Source organism: Branchiostoma lanceolatum, chromosome 7 (assembly GCF_035083965.1).
Source record: "Branchiostoma lanceolatum isolate klBraLanc5 chromosome 7, klBraLanc5.hap2, whole genome shotgun sequence".
Classification (NCBI taxonomy): domain Eukaryota; kingdom Metazoa; phylum Chordata; class Leptocardii; order Amphioxiformes; family Branchiostomatidae; genus Branchiostoma; species Branchiostoma lanceolatum.
The window spans coordinates 1,347,513-1,367,220 of NC_089728.1; the positions used below are offsets into that span (position 1 = coordinate 1,347,513).

Here is a 19,708-nt window from a genome sequence, read left to right on the forward strand (position 1 = left end):
TTACAGACCCTACCGCCATGAGGACCATCCTTGCCCTGTCTGTCATCAGTAAGCAGATAGCAGTTAACACCCAGGAAGTGCCAGCAGACGCAACCCGTCCCCGGAACGACCCTCTCTACATTCCTGCAGGTGTCCCCTCCTCCCTCCTTAAAGACTGAGGAGTGCCACTGGTTCGTCTTAGATTGCTTCTTGTGACGTGTGAGGTGTAGTGGTTAGCATACTTGCTTTCAAACCTTAAGGTCTTGAGGCAGAGCTTGTTCTTCTATTCTAAGATAATTTCTAGGAGTTTGTGGGGTGCAGTGGTTAGCAACCCTGCTTTCAGATCTGAAGGTTGAGAGTTTGAACTCTTGCTGTTAACGGTTTCCCAACTTGCATGCTACTGGAAAGGGTTGCAGTCCTTTGGATGGGTATGATAAGCTGTGGTCCACTATTCATTGTACTTGTTAAAAAGAGCTGAAAATTTATTTGGTTCCAATGAACTTGTTTTAGGTGCCACTTTCTGTCTAAGATTTTCATTATAAAATAAGGGATAATGTATGATTTAAGATTTGACCTTAAGCATATGTTAGATAGACAACACACTCTTTTATATACTGACGAGGACTCCCTTTCTTCAACTGGAAGAACACTTTTTATGGCCACCTTTCTTACATTTTGAATTTAACGTTTCATTTTGTGCTGGCACCACTGCCGATTACACCTAATGCTTGTCTGGTCTTGTCAGTGCCAGACACCATTATGTAACCCACATAGACATATATCACATGCTTGACAGGAGATCTTGGCAAATTTGCCAACAAGAAGTCTTCGGACAAGTCACGAGTACTTTTATGGTTTTCACTTTGCTGCCAAGCCATGCCCTCTCTCCAAGACTAATTGCAGAGGCAAGAGTGTAAAAACGACCGATTACAAATATACAGGACTCCCGACTTGGCAGCGGCGCAAGCTTCTCTCAGCACCATCTAAACGTAGCTCAGACGAGTAGTGTCGTTTGGACGGTTGGCTGACAAGCGAGCGTCTGGCATGCCTGTGGCTTGACATCTGTCCCTCTCCTGTTAACAGCCTGGGTTGACTTGTGCTCTGTCCCCAGGTTTGGAAGGCTGCCTTTCCTAATGAAGGGGAGTCTTGTTCGTATTCCTCTCCAAAGTCATCCAGTCGTAAATCATGGTTCAGTGTATAGAGAAGTGAGGGAGACTGGCAGTCTGACTTTCAGGTCACCTGGTGGATTTGGTGTCTGATTTTCAACTGGTGTGTTATGCCAAAAGGTGGTTATACCAGTCGAACAGTTTAGATTCAGACCTACAAATGAATATATTCCTTTCACAAATAAGCAGAATGCTTATGAGGCCACACCACTTGAATTTGCTGGTTCTGGAAGATCAGTTTGAAAGATCAAGTCTCAGGTAAAGTCTCTATCTGTACATCCCTTACACCTGTCTGACCTACATGTAGTCTTTTCACATCTAGTTGCAAGCGTTTAAAGCTACAATAAGGAAGCCCCTACTGTACTTGCTGGCATCGAGTCCCACTCTACTGTTGTTCTTTGCCTTTGCACACACAGTTTCAGCGAGTGACTGAAATTTTAGTCTAAAATGTCTAAAAATCCGACAAGGAGATTGATTTGTCTAGCCTTTCCTCTACCAACTTGTGATCATGATGGCATCTAGCTATAGGTAACAAAGCTGTAACAAGCGATGACTGACACGTTGCTCCTGTTGTGTTTTCCAGGTGTCTTCCCTGTACAAGGACGGGACCATCGGCAGCAGTATCAACATCGTGCTGGTCGGACTGGTCATGCTGGATGGGGAGGAGGTGAGATGGAATGAACAAGAGAATGAATGAATGAATGAATGATGCTGGTTAGACTACTCATACTAGATTGGGAGGCGAGAAAGAAATGACCGGAATGAAGGAGAGAATTGATGAATCAATGAATGTGTGAATGAATGAATGAATCAATGAATAGTGGAAGAAAACAGAAAATATGGTTGACTTGTCAACCTAAAATCATTTCTTTTTCAAATCTTTTCCTCAGTTTTGCCTCATCCTAGCAAGTAAAATGTACAATTTTCTGCTCTTAATAGCATGGGCTTGGTGTCCATGTAGTGCAATAAAGCAAAGATTGATACCCTTGTGCCTAAGTCCAAGTTACTACTATAATCCCCTCCCTAATTGTTTGGTCCACCTCTCCACCTGGCCCAAGTTTGCTATGAAATCAGTTCTCCACACTGGAAGGTTACACCTCCCTCCTACTCTCATTTCTGGGACTGTGGGTGGAGCGGAGGTAGTTTATCAGGTAGGAGGGCCTGTCTCCTTAATCTACAGGGGAGATGCTGTTTAGGACTCAGGGCTATCTCCAGCTCTATAAAGCTTTTTTGTCCAACCACTCATTCATTGTTTGGGAGCTCATGGTGTTGATTTTCATTGTTAAATCTGTCATTTTGGGCTGACAAAAATACATTTTGTGTCATGAAGTTAAGATTTATCGGACAGACGGAGTGAAATTTTTGTCCATCCCAACGAGCAAATTTCCGTCACGGTTCGGGAGCCTGTGTTGTTGATTTTCGTTGTGAAATTTGTAATTTTAGACAAAAAATACATTTTCATCAGCTTCATGTCCCAAAGTTCAGATTTTGGGGACAGAGGGGGTGACATTTTTCCCCATCCCAACAAGCAAATTTCTGTTTCGGGACAGAAGGATGGGTCCTGGAGACAGCCCTGCTAGGACTCCTCCATACCGTTCTCTCCCTTTTCTACAACTGACAGTTGGAAAAGAGAAACAGTTGTTAGCATGACCCGGCCTTCACTGAATCCAACTGAGAAACAAGCTGGATCTGATCCGACTTTCCCAGATCGTTGTTTTCCTGTACCTGACACCTGACAGAGGAAAACAGTTACTTTGTACAAGAACACAACCCTGAAGGTCACAAAGTCAAACTTGGCCTTGGATGTGACTGACCTTCAAAGACAACCTGCTGTGAATTGAAGTAGAAACTCAGTGTTACGACCAGAACTGTCTCCGGCTTTAAATTTTCATGTTTAAATCTGTCTTGTGAAAATACGGTTTTATCAATTTCCTGTCATAAAGTTCAGATTCTTTCAAATTTTTGTTCATCCCAACAAGTGAATCTTTGTCCCAAACGCATGCTTGCAACTCTTCAAAATGACCTCAAAAATTGCTGCCTTGTTTTTCAATACCCAACTCTTGACACTGACATACTGTGGAAGAGCACAGTAGTGAAGGTCACTGCTAAAGGTCATAATGGAGTCAGATGTAAGGGGCATGAGTCAGACCTGGCCTTGTCCTTGGGGGATTGTGGGATTGCACATAGCCATGGAAGCAATTAGAAGGTTGCCCTTGCCTGGATAGTGTGAGCTGTTGATAAGATTTTACAGATACAAACAGCGTGGGAGGGGGGCATGCAGCTTTGACACCGACCTTGATTTTTCCCCTCCCCAGTGTTGAAGGTCAAGTGTGAAGTGTTGAGCAGAATGTTTGACTTAGTCTGGGTCTCTGGGATCAGGGAAAAGTGAAGTAACGTTGTGTAAGCTGCTCATGTTAAAAGTCTTGTTTGAAGGGGATCTTTGAACCACTTTTTTAGCTAAACTTCAATATAAACTTAAGTCTCTCAAGTGTATATGTCATGCATAAACTTGAGTTGAGCATTCATACAAAAGCACAGAATGTGGGGAAGTAACTTGAGATGAAATATGCAGAAAATGTCCATCCTGCAGCCCTCCCCTAGCTAATAGTGGAATAGTCTTCAACTACAGTGTACTTCTTTAAAGGAGTCCTAAAGTCCAGAGGGGGGAGTTATTTTCCAATGGATGGTAATTTTAGGAAGTAGAAATGAATATTTTTTACAGTATACGATAAAGTACCCACTATCCCGTGCGCATCCAAAAGTATCCAGTATTCTACCAAATTCCCCAGGTGACCCTCAGCCTATGTGTTTTTCCAATGTACCTGACAATGCCTTACAAAAGTTAGATTACAAAAAGAATGTCAGGGTGGTTAAGAAAGATCTTCTTGCTATGTGCTCTTGTATATCTTATTAACAATTGGCCTTCTTATTGTGCTTAACCACCCTCATTTACGCCAAAAATATCCACGTTTAAAAATGTATGTTTACGCATAGGGAATACATTGGTAGGGTCTGCAGGGGTTTAGTGAGTATCATATTGTTTTAAAAAACACACCTTGTGTAATTCACCACAAGCGGAATTCTGTACAAAGTCGGCTGATTATGTATTGATTGATACATAATCTAGTGGAAAATAACACTGCCTACTGGAGTTTAGGACTCTAAAAAGAATTATATTGATTTTCAAGCTTTTGTATTCCTCTCTACTGTAACCTCCAACCAAAGGACTTGTTCCCCAGTCAGGACAGTATTTAGTTCCATCAGATCCTTCCATTGCCGCCTGTAATTTTCCAGAGTGTTGAAATCTCAGCCCATTTCTTCCGCTAACCAGCCCTGTCCCCGTCTTCAGGTTACTTTGATCCCTCAGCAGGTTTCTTGAGGTGTAGTTGAGACTTCTAAGACAAGAATGATTGCTTGGTAAGCACAGGTGATTGCTTCTTAACTGCAGGATCCTGTCGTTTTGTAAACGGATGCTGGAAGGTCAATCCTTACCTTTCGTGATTAGCACCCTGACTGCTGGTGGTCTTTGATTCGGTTTGGATAATTATTGCCACAAGGTTGCGCAAGCTTAACACACAACTCAGCAGGTCAACTCCAATTTGTTTTCAAGGAAAAGTAGACGTCCGTTAGAACCAAAATACTCTCAAGGTCCATCTCGGCATTCTTATTTTCCTTCGTCTGTTTTAACCAGGAAGTGCAAGACTTAGCGACTTGAGGATAGTTTTGAGGTTACTCTAGTCAGGTCCGGGAAAATGGTACTTGAGAACCATAAATGGCTCTTTACACAGTCCTGAGTCAACTCCGCTGAGTCGGACTTTGGCTGAGTGTCCTCCAAGCGTGCTTGAAAAATACGTGTGTAAAGCTAGCCATAGATCTCCCAAGGTATTTGGCAAGGACGTGTGTCTTAAGCAACAGGTGTTCTTTAAGATTTCAATCCCTTTAACAAGACTAAATAGTCTTACACGATGCTTCAGTATCCAATCTTCAGCTGATTCTATGTCTTAAGATGGTTCTATACTGATGCTGTTGCCATGGCAACGAGGAATGGGAAGTTTAATCCAATCAGGATCAAGGATAGCCTGTCCATCAATCTGGGTCATCTTAGGTCGAATTGCTAAGGCCTCCATTCAACTAGACACTAGTAGACAGTGATCGCAATGCGACCTTGCTGTAACTCAAATTGGATTTCTATAACCCTTGACTTCATCATTCAAAATGTACAAATATGACTAAAAAGACAGCAAAACACACAAAGGGTAAAATAGTTGTTTCTTTATCAATGAAATTTGTTAGGTGCTCTGTCAAGTCGCTCCTTTGCAGTGCAGTCACAGCGAGGTCGCCATCCTAGGAGAATGGGGGTGTAAGAGAGTGAAGTGTTGTTTTAGTCTGCCTGTGCGTGTGTCTGTATGTGTCTGTCTGACTTAGCATGAAAGGGTTAAGGCTGCCATCTCTGTTTGCCATCTTTTGTCTACTGCTCCTTTTACTTGTTAACTTGTTGAACAAAAAGTGGAGAAAATTCTTTCACAGATGTCTAACTATTATACAGCATACAGTACCTAGGGCCTGACCTTATTGTTATGACCAGTATCATAAAAGTTGAGCTTTTCAGCAAACTCAAGTCGAACTTCTTTTTTTCTCCCAGGATGGGCTGAACATCAACCACCATGCGGACCAATCACTGAACAGCTTCTGCCAGTGGCAGTCGTCGCTGGACATCGTCAACGGGACGCGGCACGACCACGCCATCCTGCTCACCGGGCTCGACATCTGCTCATGGAAAAACGCGCCCTGCGACACTCTGGGTTTGTCACATTCTGTTTTACTGTAGCTGTTGTTGTGGTCTTTGAAGATTTGAATGTACTATGAGCCTATTGAAAAGTGCAGTATAGTCTTAAAACTGTCCTGTTTCAAAATTTGCTTGCAATATTTCTTCCCAGTCTCACATCTTTGTCATGGTCTCATCCATAAAATCAATCAGTGTGCAGGCACGCCGCGCGACAGCAGCTGGTTTTATTACACTGAACGGCCTGTCAAACCTAATCTTTGCACGTCTAGCTGTAAGCGTTTTTAAAAACTACACATGTATCTGATTTTTGTTTTTTGCGATGTGATGTGATGTGATAGGATGTTTGCAATCAAAAAATTTGATAACTGCCTTTTTCTCTTTGTGTGCAGGTTTTGTGCCGATCCGCTTTGATTTTGAATGAAGATTGAATTGATTGTTTTTTTTTTCTTCTCCCGTGTAGGTTTTGCACCGATCAGCGGGATGTGCAGTAAATACCGCAGCTGCACGATCAATGAGGACTCCGGGCTGGGACTGGCTTTCACCATCGCGCACGAGTCAGGACACAAGTAAGAAGCATTCCTGAGTTTTCAAAACTAAACTATAATTGATATTTGTTAATAACAGCATGCAGGGATGTCCCGTTAGCCCAACTTGTAGCCCTACACTGTATGTGCCACTGAACGAAGGAATGAATAGCATGCTTGGTCCATTGCTGAGTGACCCTTCTTCGGGATCAGAAGGCAAAGAGGCAAGTAGATATAGAACTCTTTCAAGCCATATATGGAATGTTCATTTTGCCACCACTGCAGGTGTCTAGTCTCTCCTCATGAGTTGAAATCCCATCTGAATGATTCATCTTTAATAATGCTTGCATGCTATTGAAAAAGGTTGCAGTGCTTGCGACGGACTTCTTTTTTGTTGGAAGAGATATTCTGGGGTCTTCTTTGCTACAATATCAGTGCGGTCAGACAGCTTTAATGCTGTCTATTGTTGGAGGCTTTTTATGTGGTTTAACTATGTATTGTGAGTTGTCACGGCATTGAGTCATAATCCCAATAAGAAGATTTGATACAATGCCGACAAGAAAGATTTGACACAATTTGATACATGTGAAGACGTCACCAAATACTTTTTAAGGACAACATTATTGTATGAACCTGACATACATAGAGTTATAAGATCATCATTAAGACTTCTCAGTTTGGTTGATCGCATAGAACTCTTCCTGCTCTTTCAAGCAAGTCTTTTGATGGAATATAAATGATATGGATTCCTCGCCACTGGTGTGTTATTAGGAAATCTGTAATGACAAGGATTTCCTTTCTAAACCCTCGTTTTTACATCTTCGTTCTGCTGCTTTAGTATCACATTCCCTGCGTCTAAGGCCACACCAATTCAATTTCTTGGTTAACGTATTTTTATTTTACATTTTAACTAAAAAAATCATGAAAACAGACGGCTGGGGTGAAAACATTTGCACCTGACCCTGTTCACTCCCTGAAACTGTGTGCACCAAAGTAAAAATATTCCTCTGAGATTCTGTTTTCATGTTGTTTTTCCAATCTATTATTTAAAAAAAAAAATTGAAAATAAATTGGTGTGGCCTTAGCTCCCAGACAGAGAGTTACAGTGTAACCTATCTGGCTGCCACCTAAGTCTTTCTTAACAAAGCTCCTATAGTGTCATCAGCAGATGTAGGTGTGAGTAGCTACAAGACTGCCTTTGTCTATACGCGTGTTTATAGCTTTTAAGAGCATTAGGTCTAATTCATTAAGTTCCAGCGCACTTAATTTCAAATGAGTTGCAGAGGTGAAAAGTTTACTTTTATGTCTGCTTTGATTGTGACTTTAGACAAAGGTGTCTTTTAGGAACAACAGTCATTATAGAGTTATATTACCCTTAATGTAGTAGAGTTTGGAATTAATGGACTACCAGATAGAGGGACATGTTCAGATCTGGCTGATACTTTTGTTGAGGAAAGCAAATTAGATTTTTTTTCACACAAAACTTCTTCTTTCTTGGAGAGAACAATTTTTATTTTGAAAACTGTAAAAAAAAACTCCTGGCATTTAGTATGTCTATCTAATGTCATTTAACTTGGCTACCAATACTCTATTGCTTATGGGGTTGAGCAACAGGGAGAAGGTTAAAAATCTATCCACGACAACTGCTTTGCACTACTGGGTACATTCTTTGGATGGGGACATTCAGCCAAAGGTTCAGTGTTTGAGGAGAGCCAACCCACGTTTCACAGCCCTACGCTTGTCCCTGAGAGTATAGGGGCACAATGACAAGATGTCACAGTCTGTGTCCTTCGAACCTTCAGGTGTCAACTCGCCAGACGGTTGATAAATGCGGCGACAGAACCTGAGGGCTGTACTTTACAGGCTTCTTAATCTACAATTACCCTCCTAATGGTGGCGGCTTAATGACCAGTTAGTAACATAGCAGCCATTTTCCTCCTAAATGGTCCATTTTGGGGATGTCTTTATAGTCGTTTGAAGGAATCCTTTGGAGCCCTCCGCGGTTGGAGTGACGGTATGTCGTGGTTGGGGCGCAGAGTCGGAAGTGAGGAGTTGTTCGAGATCCTTATCTTACATTCTTGCGGGATTGTCCTTCGGCCAGGTCAGGGAGGACATTTGTCTTTTGTGATACTGTTGTGTGTTTCATATCGGTCAGTCATGCAGAATAGTCAGAATTTGTGGTTATATGTTAAGAGTTAGTGGTGAAAAATGCACCGTTTAAACATTACTTAAGGTAGGAATATGAACCGATAGTTATTTTGTAGGTTGCCCATATAGCTAAGTATTAGATAAGCTATTTTGGCCTACTTTGTTTTGGTTAAGCATTCCTACACATACAGTTTAATATGTGTAAAGATTGAATTTTAAGCCACTGTATACACAACATTGAAGACGATTGAAATTTCCAGGAACTGTTTACTGTTGCATCTGCCTGCAAGAGTTTGTCTTGTCCACTCTGCATTATGAGATGAGGGTTTATTACATCGCAGTTCTAACTTTTCAGTAGATATCAACATGCAAAATGTAAGAATTGTGGAAAAATTAATACAGTTACTGCGGATTTTCAAGCAAAGAAAACTGATTGTATGAAATACTGTTCCTGTCACTCCTGAACATCAAATGTCAAATTTAGAACAGAAAACTGATAGAAACATAATTGCCAAGCTTGAAAGTGATGAATGAAACGTAAAGTCAAAGGTGAATCAATTAAGACATTCATGTATAGACAAGAACACGACACTGTTCTTTGTGCTTTGAGTTAACATCTCTATAAAAGTAAAGTAGATCTATTGTGAATGCTTTAGTTAAGAATCCCGAAGTCATTGTCGGTAGAGACAGGTTTTAAGAAGTTTTGCGGTAGCTTGAAACTTATGAGTGAAGCAGAGTCAAAGGTGAATCCATTAAGACATTTGTGTATAGACAACAACACAACCATCCTTTTTGTGCTATAAATCAACATCTTGATAAAAGTACAGCCGATCTAGTTCGCTGACTGCTTCGGTTAAGAATCGTGAAGCCGGTGCATTGTCGGTAGAGACTGTAGCAGGTTTTAAGAGTTTCACGAGAGCGGTTTGTGGTCGTCAGATCTTCCGTTCCCCGGGGCCCTCCTTGCGGTCACCATTAATTATCTGTCGTCTCAGGCCGGTTGTATCAGTCACGCCTGGCCGACTCCAAAAGGGACGATCGCTAGGTGTGAAATTTGCCTCCCTCGGACAATAGGCAAGGGCAGGACAGGTGAACACAGGTGAGACATCAAAGGGAAAGGTGCCCCCGCCCTCCTTAGGTGAGATAGGCGTACAAAGGATAGGTACAAAGGAGTACAGGTTGTTAAAGGTACGACAATGGTTTGCGTTTGTCAGCGGTGGATTTGGGATCATCAATGTCCTCAATTGTCAAACCTTCCATTCCCTCTACTGTTGTAAGGAGCTTTTCTATGTCCAGATTCATTTTAAGATTCATGTTGATTTTCCAGTTCAGCGTCACTATTCTTAAATCTGATAGCCAACAAGTTAACCTTCAAGCGGCTGCCTTACCTCATAACCAATAGAGATTTGGTGCCAAACGGCTACCTTAGCAGCCTGGGGGTTAAATTGCTGTCACTGTATGCTTGGAATGAATATCAGATTCTACGTTAAGCCTCTCGACCTAGCTTCAGACTCAAAACAAGGTTATGAAAATTTAAATCCAACTTGTCGGAATTCCATCCGCGTTCTTGCAACAGAGGGCGCTATTTCGCCAACAGTCGAGGAATATTTATAATCGGGTATCGTTGTCTGTTCGAATGTGAGACTGAGCGCGCTTTTAACGTAACTGGAGTCCCAGCCAGAAGGGCTTTCCTCTCAAAATGAATTGGCTGGATTTGCCGACCATCTAGATTCGTAAATATTCCGACCCGGCCACCCGTTGGCGTTTGCGGAATGCTAGCCATCCTGAGAATGGCTGTAGGAGAAGCTGGTGCTCCACTGTTTGTGTCTGCTGTAACACAAGCCCACAAACAAGGCCGCAGGCATGCAACTGGTAGTGGGCCATAAGCGACGAATGAAACTGAAAGTCAGAGGACAATCACTGCTAGTTCGTGAACGTTGGAACCTCCGTCAGTGCGGTCATCTTCAGAATGCCTCTTCTCCATGCTAGCCCTTTGCTGTTTGTGTCTGCTGTAACACAAGCCCACAAACAAGGCCACAGGCATGCAACTGTTAGTGGGGCATAAGCGACGAATGAAACTGAAAGTCAGAGGAGTTGACAATCACTACTAGTTCGTGAACGTTGGAACCTCGTCAGTGCGGTCATCTTTAGAATACTTGTTCCCGATGCTAGCCATCCAATGCTTGTGTTTGTTGTGATACAAGCTGCGAACATTGCCAAAAGCATGTGACTGTTAGTGTTCAATTTGCGTTGAACGAAACCGAAAGTCAGAACAGTTTTGGTTGGTGCAATCTAAGAAGTCCAGTCCAAATTGACAATCACTCATATTTTTTAGAACTTTTGAACTCGCCGTCAGTTCAGTCATCTAGCCCTCCACTGTTTTTATATGGTGTATGTAACTCAAGCTCGTGACCCTCTGCAAGAATGCAACTGTTAGTGAGGCATTAGCGATGAACGAAACCGAAAAGCAAAACGGTTATGGCTTGTGTAAGATGAGAAAGTCCTGCATCCAAAATGACAATCACTGTAGTTGGCCCTCCACTGTTTTTATTTGGTGTATGTAACACAATCTCGTGAACATCGCTGCAAGCTTGCAGCTGAACAAGCGCGTTGCGCCCTCTACGCCTGCCAGCAGTACGCGACACTGCAGCCGTGGGAATTCGGGGTATTAAAAACGCAGGACGTAAAGTGTGGCGTAGAGTTGGGGTTTGTTTGGAGTTTATTGGAGCTGATCCGTGCATGATGCCTGGTGTTTGGTGGGTTGGGTTCTCTCCACGGGTGGTCTGAAGGGATTGGAGGGGTGAGGATGTGAAGTGTCCAGCTGGACCTCTCTGTTGTCTCTTTAAAACTTAAGGTCTGTACTTGATAGGTTTAAGGTTTAAGGCCAAAGTGTCTTATTTTATGTAGTGTGATCTTCAATAGGGTTTGAATGTCTAAACAGTTGATCGCAGTATAAATATTAAAAATATAGATATCTTTACCTTCAAGTAAGTTCCGAGCTCGGCTAGGTGTATAATGTGAGGCAGTCAACTTTTCTGAATGGAATTAATGTAGATACACATAATTAAAGCCAGAGGTGTAATAGTTATGACTTCTAGTAAGACATTTCATAGATTTAAAGAAACTTATTGTGTTTGCAAAGTATAGCTGAAAAACTTCGGTTACATCATAGCCAAACAGTTAAGAAATTTCTGAAAACTTTCAAGAATTTCAAACCTATTTCCTGTAGTCCTCAACCATATAATTTGTATGTCATGTCATACACCATTAATCCATCACACTAATGGAGATCTAAATAAAACAAACAAACAAACACATTATCCAGATATTGCAATGGGACCCTATCAGTACAATCAGTCAACTGGTTCACAAAATAAGCATGTTTTCCAGTAGAGGGAAACCATTTTCTTTGTCTAAAGGAAAAGTTCTTGTCTTCCTCCTGAAGAATCTGCAGTGGGTGGTCGCTCCCTTTTCTTCAGCTTCCCTCACCTGTGTGCATACCTGGAGATCCTGTAGTAAGGTATGCAGCACACCTGTCACATGTATTTATCTTACTGCTTTAAGGCCTTTCTCTCGTTTTCTTATCTTTTCAAAGTTCGTTTTTGTAGTTTCTTGTTTCCATATCTTCAGGAAATTGCTCATTGTGGTGTAATGAAGGCTATTACGATGATAAGGAGAAGGAAAACAGTTATCAAATGTTCACACCTGTCAAAATGTTTCCTGTTTGAGTCATTGATTGGGGCTTTCATGTGCCGATTACCAATTAATCTTCCCTACTTAATTCATTACATATTCAGTGGCCAGTGTGTTGCTACCTAAAAAGTAACAGTGATTTTTCATTTTGATGTAGTATGACATTCCCTTCTTGTATCAGTCATGATTATTGTTCTTTTCATCTTTTGAAAGATTAGAACTTTTTTCAACTCTGCCACTATGACAGCACCTATTTCTTGTTTTCTCTCCAGTGATTTTCACTGTTCAACTACATTTCAAGGTTTCTCCTTCACTCAAGCACCTGCCTCTTGAAAAATGTTGACAGTTTCCTTTTTTAATTTCCTTTTTCCCCTTTCCAATTTCCTGCCAGTACGAGACCCAGACTTTTTACAGGTGTTCTCACCTGAACTGCCTCTACCTGTTTGTTCAGCTTTCGTTCTTATCTGATCTTTTTTCTCTTCCCAAATTGTTGATTTCGTGGTTTGCTTGGTCTGAAAGAGTGCAGAAAATGCCGATCCTTTTTTTTCTGTTTTTGTAATTTTTGTCGCTGTCACATTCATTGTAGGTCGTAGTACGATTCAGATGTCATAGAATTTTCAAACAGTTTGTAACATCCAACTGCTGACAAAGATCTAAGACAGCCTTTTCCCTACCAAGAATTTTGCAGGACATATGAAGGATTTATCCCAAGAATGCCGCCAGTTCGTGATTGTTTGATGATCTCACGACACACTAGTTTATATGACCGGGCCCGCAACCTGATGCAAGAGTTCCCCCGAACTCCAAGTCCGCCCTAGACGGCACATCACTGCACAACCATGCCAGCAATCTGACTCTTACAGCTTCTGTAAACCCCCAGTTCAAGAGGGTTGTGCCCAGAAATTTCCCCTCCATTCTTCTCCTGTTGTCCTCGCCGGACAGAAAATTTCGGGCACGCTGCCCAAACCTCAAATCCTATTCGTCTTTCCTCACCTTGTATCTTCTTGTAAACTGTTCTCAAAAGAAGTGTAAACGCTTTTTGTGCCCCCGTTCACTCCCATGTTTTGTAGGAAATTATGACCACCACCATCTGTCAATTTACAGTTACTACATTTTTATAGAAGTGAAAAGAAAACAACCACAAGGAAGCAATACACACTACTGCAAATGTTGTGGTCAAGGTCCAAGAATATTGTTACAACTCAAGTTTCTAAACTGAAGTTCTTAATTTAGCCTTTGCCAAATAGTAGTGTTGTTTAGAACATAACAAACAAAACGACAAACTGATAGTCTGGGAACCAGCTGCAAAAAGCTGTCTGACTTTTACTTCCATTGAGATAAGTTTTTTCCTAAAATGTTGCAAGACAAAATTCATTCATTCATTCATTCAATCACACATTTCTTCATTCATTATTCAACGCCTCAATTTCTTGTTGATTTTCACTTAGTTTTTCGTTCTATTTGTTTTGATTCATTTTGTATCACGACCCAAAAAGAACCCCAAAATTTCATCAGTTTAGCCTATAACAGGACCATAAAAGTTGCCCCGAAAATTTGAAAGACAAACTTTGAGGAATACGAGGCACCGTAAAGTTGTTCCCGAGCCACAAAACCTTGTCCCCAGACTACAAAACCACAGTCACATCTCTCTGAATCAAACCTGCAGCCGTGATAATACGGAACAGACTGTTGGGCCCCCAGGAGTTCAGAGGTCACACGTGTGTCATTGATAGGGTTCACTATCAGGTCAAGTTCGCCTGTCATTTCCAGTTTCTGGTTCTTGTTAGGATGAGATGGTGACTGAAGTTGGCAGCGGGGACGAAATGAAACGTGGTGTCACAAACCCCAAACTCCCACTAAGGTTTTCTTCTGGGTTTACTTTACCTCCGGAGTGAAACATTTAGAAGATATTTCAACGGAGGAATCAAGTGTCTGGCATCAGGACATAGTGAAAAGCAGTGTCAGAATTTGAGGCTACATACTGTCTTTATTTACGAAACATTCAGAAGATATTCTGATGCAGTCGATAGAAGTCACGTACCAATCCACTTTGAAGGTTCAGAGTTTGGGAAACTCTATCGACAACAATGTCAACTTTTGGTTTTACCTGCAAAACATTTTTCTCTTCTTTCAATCCGTATCTGGGAAACAGTAACATTTTCTAGACATAATATGTGAAAATGTTAAAGATTGTGTTTGGAATACCTATGTTTAGGACTTGGTTGAGTAAGGGTGTAGCTTACAGGTTTGGTTAACCACAGGCCTTGGAGGTTACCTGTGAATTAACCTCTGAATGCCGTAGGTGGCTTCACACAATCATATTGGTTCACTGCTACTTCTCTGCTTCAGAATCTATTCATAGCAAAAGTTCACCTTGTTTAGTCTACCAATATGGCACATGATGAACATTCAAGTTCAAAAGTTTTGCTTTTGAAGAATTTCAAGGAAAGTTTTTTTCTTTTTCTTTTTCTTATGCATCGGATGAAGGTTAGACACCCAGGTAATGGGTTTACTCAAGCAAGTGGAAAAGTTTTGTATACTTATCGTCATCCAGTAACTGTTGTTTGAGTGAATTTTGTATTTGATAAAGTTTTCTTTGGAATAGAGGTTTTTATGTGGTGCTGTCCACTACAGAGGTATGTATTTTGCAACGGTTGTGGTTGTTAAAGTGTTAACTGTTGTGTTCCTGAAAATTCGCAACGATTGGAAAAGCCTGGGTCGATGTCATGGTGTCTTCTCTGGCCTGTGTTTTCATTTATCCTGAAATTGTACCTGTTAGGACAGACACGCGGGCTGTTAATGTCAGCTGGGGGCGTCCATCTGGGCAAGAACCCTGGAGGAAGATTCCTTCCAGGTTTGACAGGAAGGCCTCCCTAATGTGAGTCTATGGTTCACATCAGCCTAATTGCTTTGGTATCGCCTTGGTTTCTGAAAAAGAACATTTCCATTTCAGTATGTAATGGTCAATAGCAATGGTTGCACCCTTGTTGTAAGTTGTAGAGTGGTCACAACATTAGAACCACAGTGAAACTGTCAATTGAAAAAAGAGAATATGTCATTATCCTTAAGACTTTTTCAAAACCAGGAGCATCTATTTGAGTAACATCTATTGTAAAACAAGATCATCTATTGTAAAACAAGATTTTGACTTGCCTTTTTCTGGCACTCTCATAAAATTTTGGGTCAGAAGAGGATGTCATCCTTAAAGTCAAGTTCACGTGGCCTAACAGCGGTGTTATTAACCATGGTCCCCTCTCCTTTGATGCCTGCGACTGGAGGTGTTTGTACCAACAACTGTCAAACTTACAAATCGGCAGCATATAGTTGAGGAGACCTGTGGAAGATTAAGTCATTGGTAGCGAGACCTTTTCGGTTCTTTCTCTCTCATCTTCAATAGAGTGTGCCGAGGGCTAGGACCTTCTGCTACCTCGGTCATGAACCTGGTGTTTAGGTCTGCATCGGTAATCTTTTTGAACTATTACACAATCAACAGTGATATCACTGTGATAGCTTGTTTACGTTTGGTAGTATTGCAGTGCCGCTTTGAAGTTTGCCAGTTTCAATGTGGTTTTAATGATATATTATATGTAAGGATGTTGGTTTGAATTTGCGAGAGGATTGAAAATCAGATGGTCTGTGGACTGTTTCTTGCTTGTGCTTACTTCATATGCTCTCTTTAAATTTTGTTTAACAATTCAGTTATCAAGTGTTTTTAGGTGGGAAAATAATCCAGTGAATTTCATAAAAATCATTAGATTTATTAAATGCCAGTAGTTGAAATATTACTCAAATCAATTAGAATCTTTCATCATTCTTGAAGGCTGAGTTTTGGCTGATTAACACCTTTCCTATTGAGGTAGTATTTGGCACTGAATCCCTATTGGTTACAGGGTTATGCAGCAGGATGGAGGTTAAAGAATCTTTGCTATGGTGGTTAGAAAATCTTTGCTTCTCAAGCCACAAAGTTCATCACAATGTTCGCTGAATCCAGCAACAAATGGTATTCCACCGCCCTCCCCCACCCCTAGATATCGCCGCTATGCCCACACATGGACATGCCTTACAGCTGATGGTATATTTGCAGACCCATTCGCAGTTTGCCTCCGCACGCGCCGCGGATCTTCGCAGTTTGTACCCAACTTGACCTCTGGCTGACCTTGGGACTTCCCCTGCTCCATCTTTTTGTGGTTAAAGAGACAAAAGAGAGCAACAAAGATTTCGCCTTCTTGGCGTGCATTTGGATTTGTTTGTGGGACAGATGTTGTGATGAGTTTATTGTATTTCTTCATTTGTAAGACAGATGAAAAAGAAAACCTCCAAGTTGCAGACAATAATATTTGAAAAGGAGCCATACTTTTCTGCTAGGAGAACAAACTGTAAGTGTTTGTGTGGTTGACTTGAAACCACAAAGCACATCTCTTTGTGTTATAACCTAATAATATGTTCATCTGGTACACACGTGAACAGAACGTGCATTCCAAACCCTTGTTGCTTAATGCATAGTAAGAGGATAAAGCGTTCCCTTACAAAGCTAAGATTGCGCTGGTTTGATGTGCCTAGTGCATGTATCACAGTCAACAAAAGCCGTCCGAGATCGTGACATACTTCAGCGCAAACCTGCCACTTACAGCTTGTTACCTGCATCCATTTGTAACTTTTCAAAGACTTGAACATGATGTATCAAATCAGTAAATCGTTCCCTTAAGGTCAGACATGTTTATTGAGATGTCGTTTGTCTATTCTATTTTGTATTCTTGTCTCATCTGTGAATAGACGGAAAGCCGGCTTTGCTTTGTAATCGTCAAAGAAGACAACCAAATAGATCAAGGAGATACAGTCAGAGTTAGATTGTATGCGATAACCATCGAAATATGCTAAACTTGGGTCAAACGTCACCTTGGGCAAAATCCTCTGTCTGGGTGCCGGATTTGGTAAAAGTTGCCGTTCCCTTTCAAAAGTGCTGTAGGAGAAGTTATGGCATTAGCAGAGATCTAGTGCGCTATTCAAATCTTCCCCCTCCCTCCCCTGTACCGCAATCCCTGGATATGATGGTAGACCAATTAGGTGCAGAGGTGAGAACACGTGGGATTTGCGGCTTTGGATTTTGTGGATTTGTGGCTTTGAGTTTGAAGTCTTTTGTGGGACAGTAAGTGACCTGGGTTGATCTACGTGGGTCAGGGGGATTTGTGGGTCTGCTACCCACGTTTTTGCCCCCTAGTTTGTGGTAATGTTGTATTGCTTTGTCTAGGTAATGAATGAAAGAGAAGCACTGCTATTTGTCTTCGGTTTGTAGGTCAAGTTGATGAGTTTGATAAGGAAATTCTTACCCTGCCCTTGTGTTTGCCTGGCATTTGGAAGGTTGGGCATTCAAATCCCGGCAGGGTCATACCAAAGACTTGAAAAATGGTACATATTATGTATACCGCTTTCTCTGCTGAGCAATAATGAAGAAGAGTATGGAAGTTGAACACACACCACTACCAGCAGACTAGCCCCCTGTATAGAGGCCTGTGTTACTTTGTTAATTTGTTACTGTGATTGTGTAGTTTGGAAAAAAACTTGTTGTCTATAGTTAAAGATAATGATGAGAATGTGTACGGAGTTCTAACCCCGCTGTTGTTCCTGTGTTCCTGTAGTTTCGGCATGGTTCACGACGGGGAGGGGAACGTGTGCAGCAAGCGGGACGGGAACATCATGTCCCCCACCCTGCAGGGGGTCAACGGCATGTTCTCCTGGTCGTCATGCAGCCGGAACTACCTCCGCAAGTTCCTCGTGTAAGTAGAGTTCTCTTAGAATTAATGTAGATGTCTTGGTGCTGATTTTCTATCATATACCTACAAATGGCGTGCTTGTCACCAGGCCTTCTCTGGAAGCTAGCTTAGATCTGTTAATCAGGATTCACCCAGGCAGCGGATGGATTCCTTTTCGAAAATCCTGGACTGGATCCATGTTCTTACTGCCACTGCAATCATTTTTGTTCAATACTGAAGCAGCATGTGACTATAGCGCTGTCACTTAAAACCACCGCAGACACTCCATTTTCACCTTAGCGCGAACTAAAAACCATGCGAACTTAAATACATTTACAGTAGTATTAAATTACCTCTACCAGTTGTCTGACATTAATTTCCGCCCTCCCCAGAACTTCCCAGTCCACCTGTCTGAATGACCCCCCCAAGGCCGTGGCGGAGTTCAAGTTTCCGGAGAAGCTCCCCGGCGAGCTGTACAACGCCGACCTGCAGTGCAAGTGGCAGTTCGGGAACAGCGCGCAGCTCTGCATGTTCGACTTTGGAAAGGTGAGAGGTCAAGGTCATATCAACGTTGTCAGCATTCCGCCATTCATCATTTCACATTTTCCTATGCGGAATATTCATTTTAATCCGTTGGTTCTGTGACTTTTTGAAAATATGCATAAGTTGAAAAATATAATGCAAACAAAGCTTGGGCACCAGGTTTCTACCTTGGTGCACTCAGGTCCTTAGAGAAGATAGTCATATTTAAGTTTTCCTCCCAGCTCTCTGCTCGTATGATGTCCAAGCACTGCTATGTTTTCACCTATCTGAGAACGAAGGAAATAGATTTTGGTGTGGCCTCAGTATGGATGCAATTCTGCTCATAAGTTGAAATGTGTCTTCACACCTGTTTTGCCCACATTGTGATGAATTGAAAGTAAATTAGATACATGTACCCCAAAATGGTGTAACAAAAGGGGCTTTCTTTTGATATGTTGCTGTTCTGTGTGTGTTTCTGTGTTATGTGTTTAGTGTGAGGGACAACAAATTTGCCATGAGCACTTCGACTATATAAAGGTAGGACCTGGACAGTGTGCCTGTACATGTATGCTTGTTACATGTACGCGTATCTCTGTCAAGGCGACTCGGCAAGAAGAATGTGTTGTCACCACCCTTTGTGGTCGCTTTCTTGCTTTCTCAACCTTGAAGTTTGGGAATGGATTCTTATGGTTTTCCCCTTGCAAGTTGGCCTCGTCATGAATCTTTGGCAATGCCCCTGGCAGTTTCTTCTGTAACTGCTGTTGGGAAGCATGCCAAGCCTAAAGGGATACTAAAGATGCTAAGTTACCTCTGGTCAGCAGTGGCTTACACTGTGCAAGTGCTCTGATCCTTGGGATGTTTTAGATGTATAGGCACACATAATTTTTTTTTCTTTGGTGGCGTTTCTTCTAGAGAATGTGGAGGTTGATTTTTTTCATCACCCAGTTTTGCTTGAAGTTTTTCTTCTAGTTTCTATGCTAGTGCTCTCTAGTGCGGTGCTCCATTACTTGCACCTACTATATATATATTTTATCTTTTGGGTGGCTTTTCTTCTGGAGGACGGGAGGATGATTTTTTTCATTACTCCATTTTTCTTGAAAAATCTTTTTTCTATGCTAATGCTCTCTAGTGCGGTGCTTTTTA

General features: G+C 41.7%; 1 protein-coding gene across 4 annotated transcripts in view; it reads left to right on the top strand.

Moving 5' to 3' along the window:
• Positions 1–19,708, top strand: part of LOC136438501 (A disintegrin and metalloproteinase with thrombospondin motifs 16-like) — a 191,343-nt gene that overhangs the window by 136,958 nt on the left and 34,677 nt on the right. For all 4 annotated transcript variants that reach the window (XM_066433311.1, XM_066433310.1, XM_066433308.1 and 1 more), the window contains 5 exons: positions 1,729–1,812; positions 5,788–5,947; positions 6,392–6,497; positions 17,930–18,067; positions 18,436–18,589. In XM_066433311.1, the coding sequence (XP_066289408.1) occupies positions 1,729–1,812; positions 5,788–5,947; positions 6,392–6,497; positions 17,930–18,067; positions 18,436–18,589 (642 nt within the window). The remainder of the gene's footprint in view (positions 1–1,728; positions 1,813–5,787; positions 5,948–6,391; positions 6,498–17,929; positions 18,068–18,435; positions 18,590–19,708) is intronic.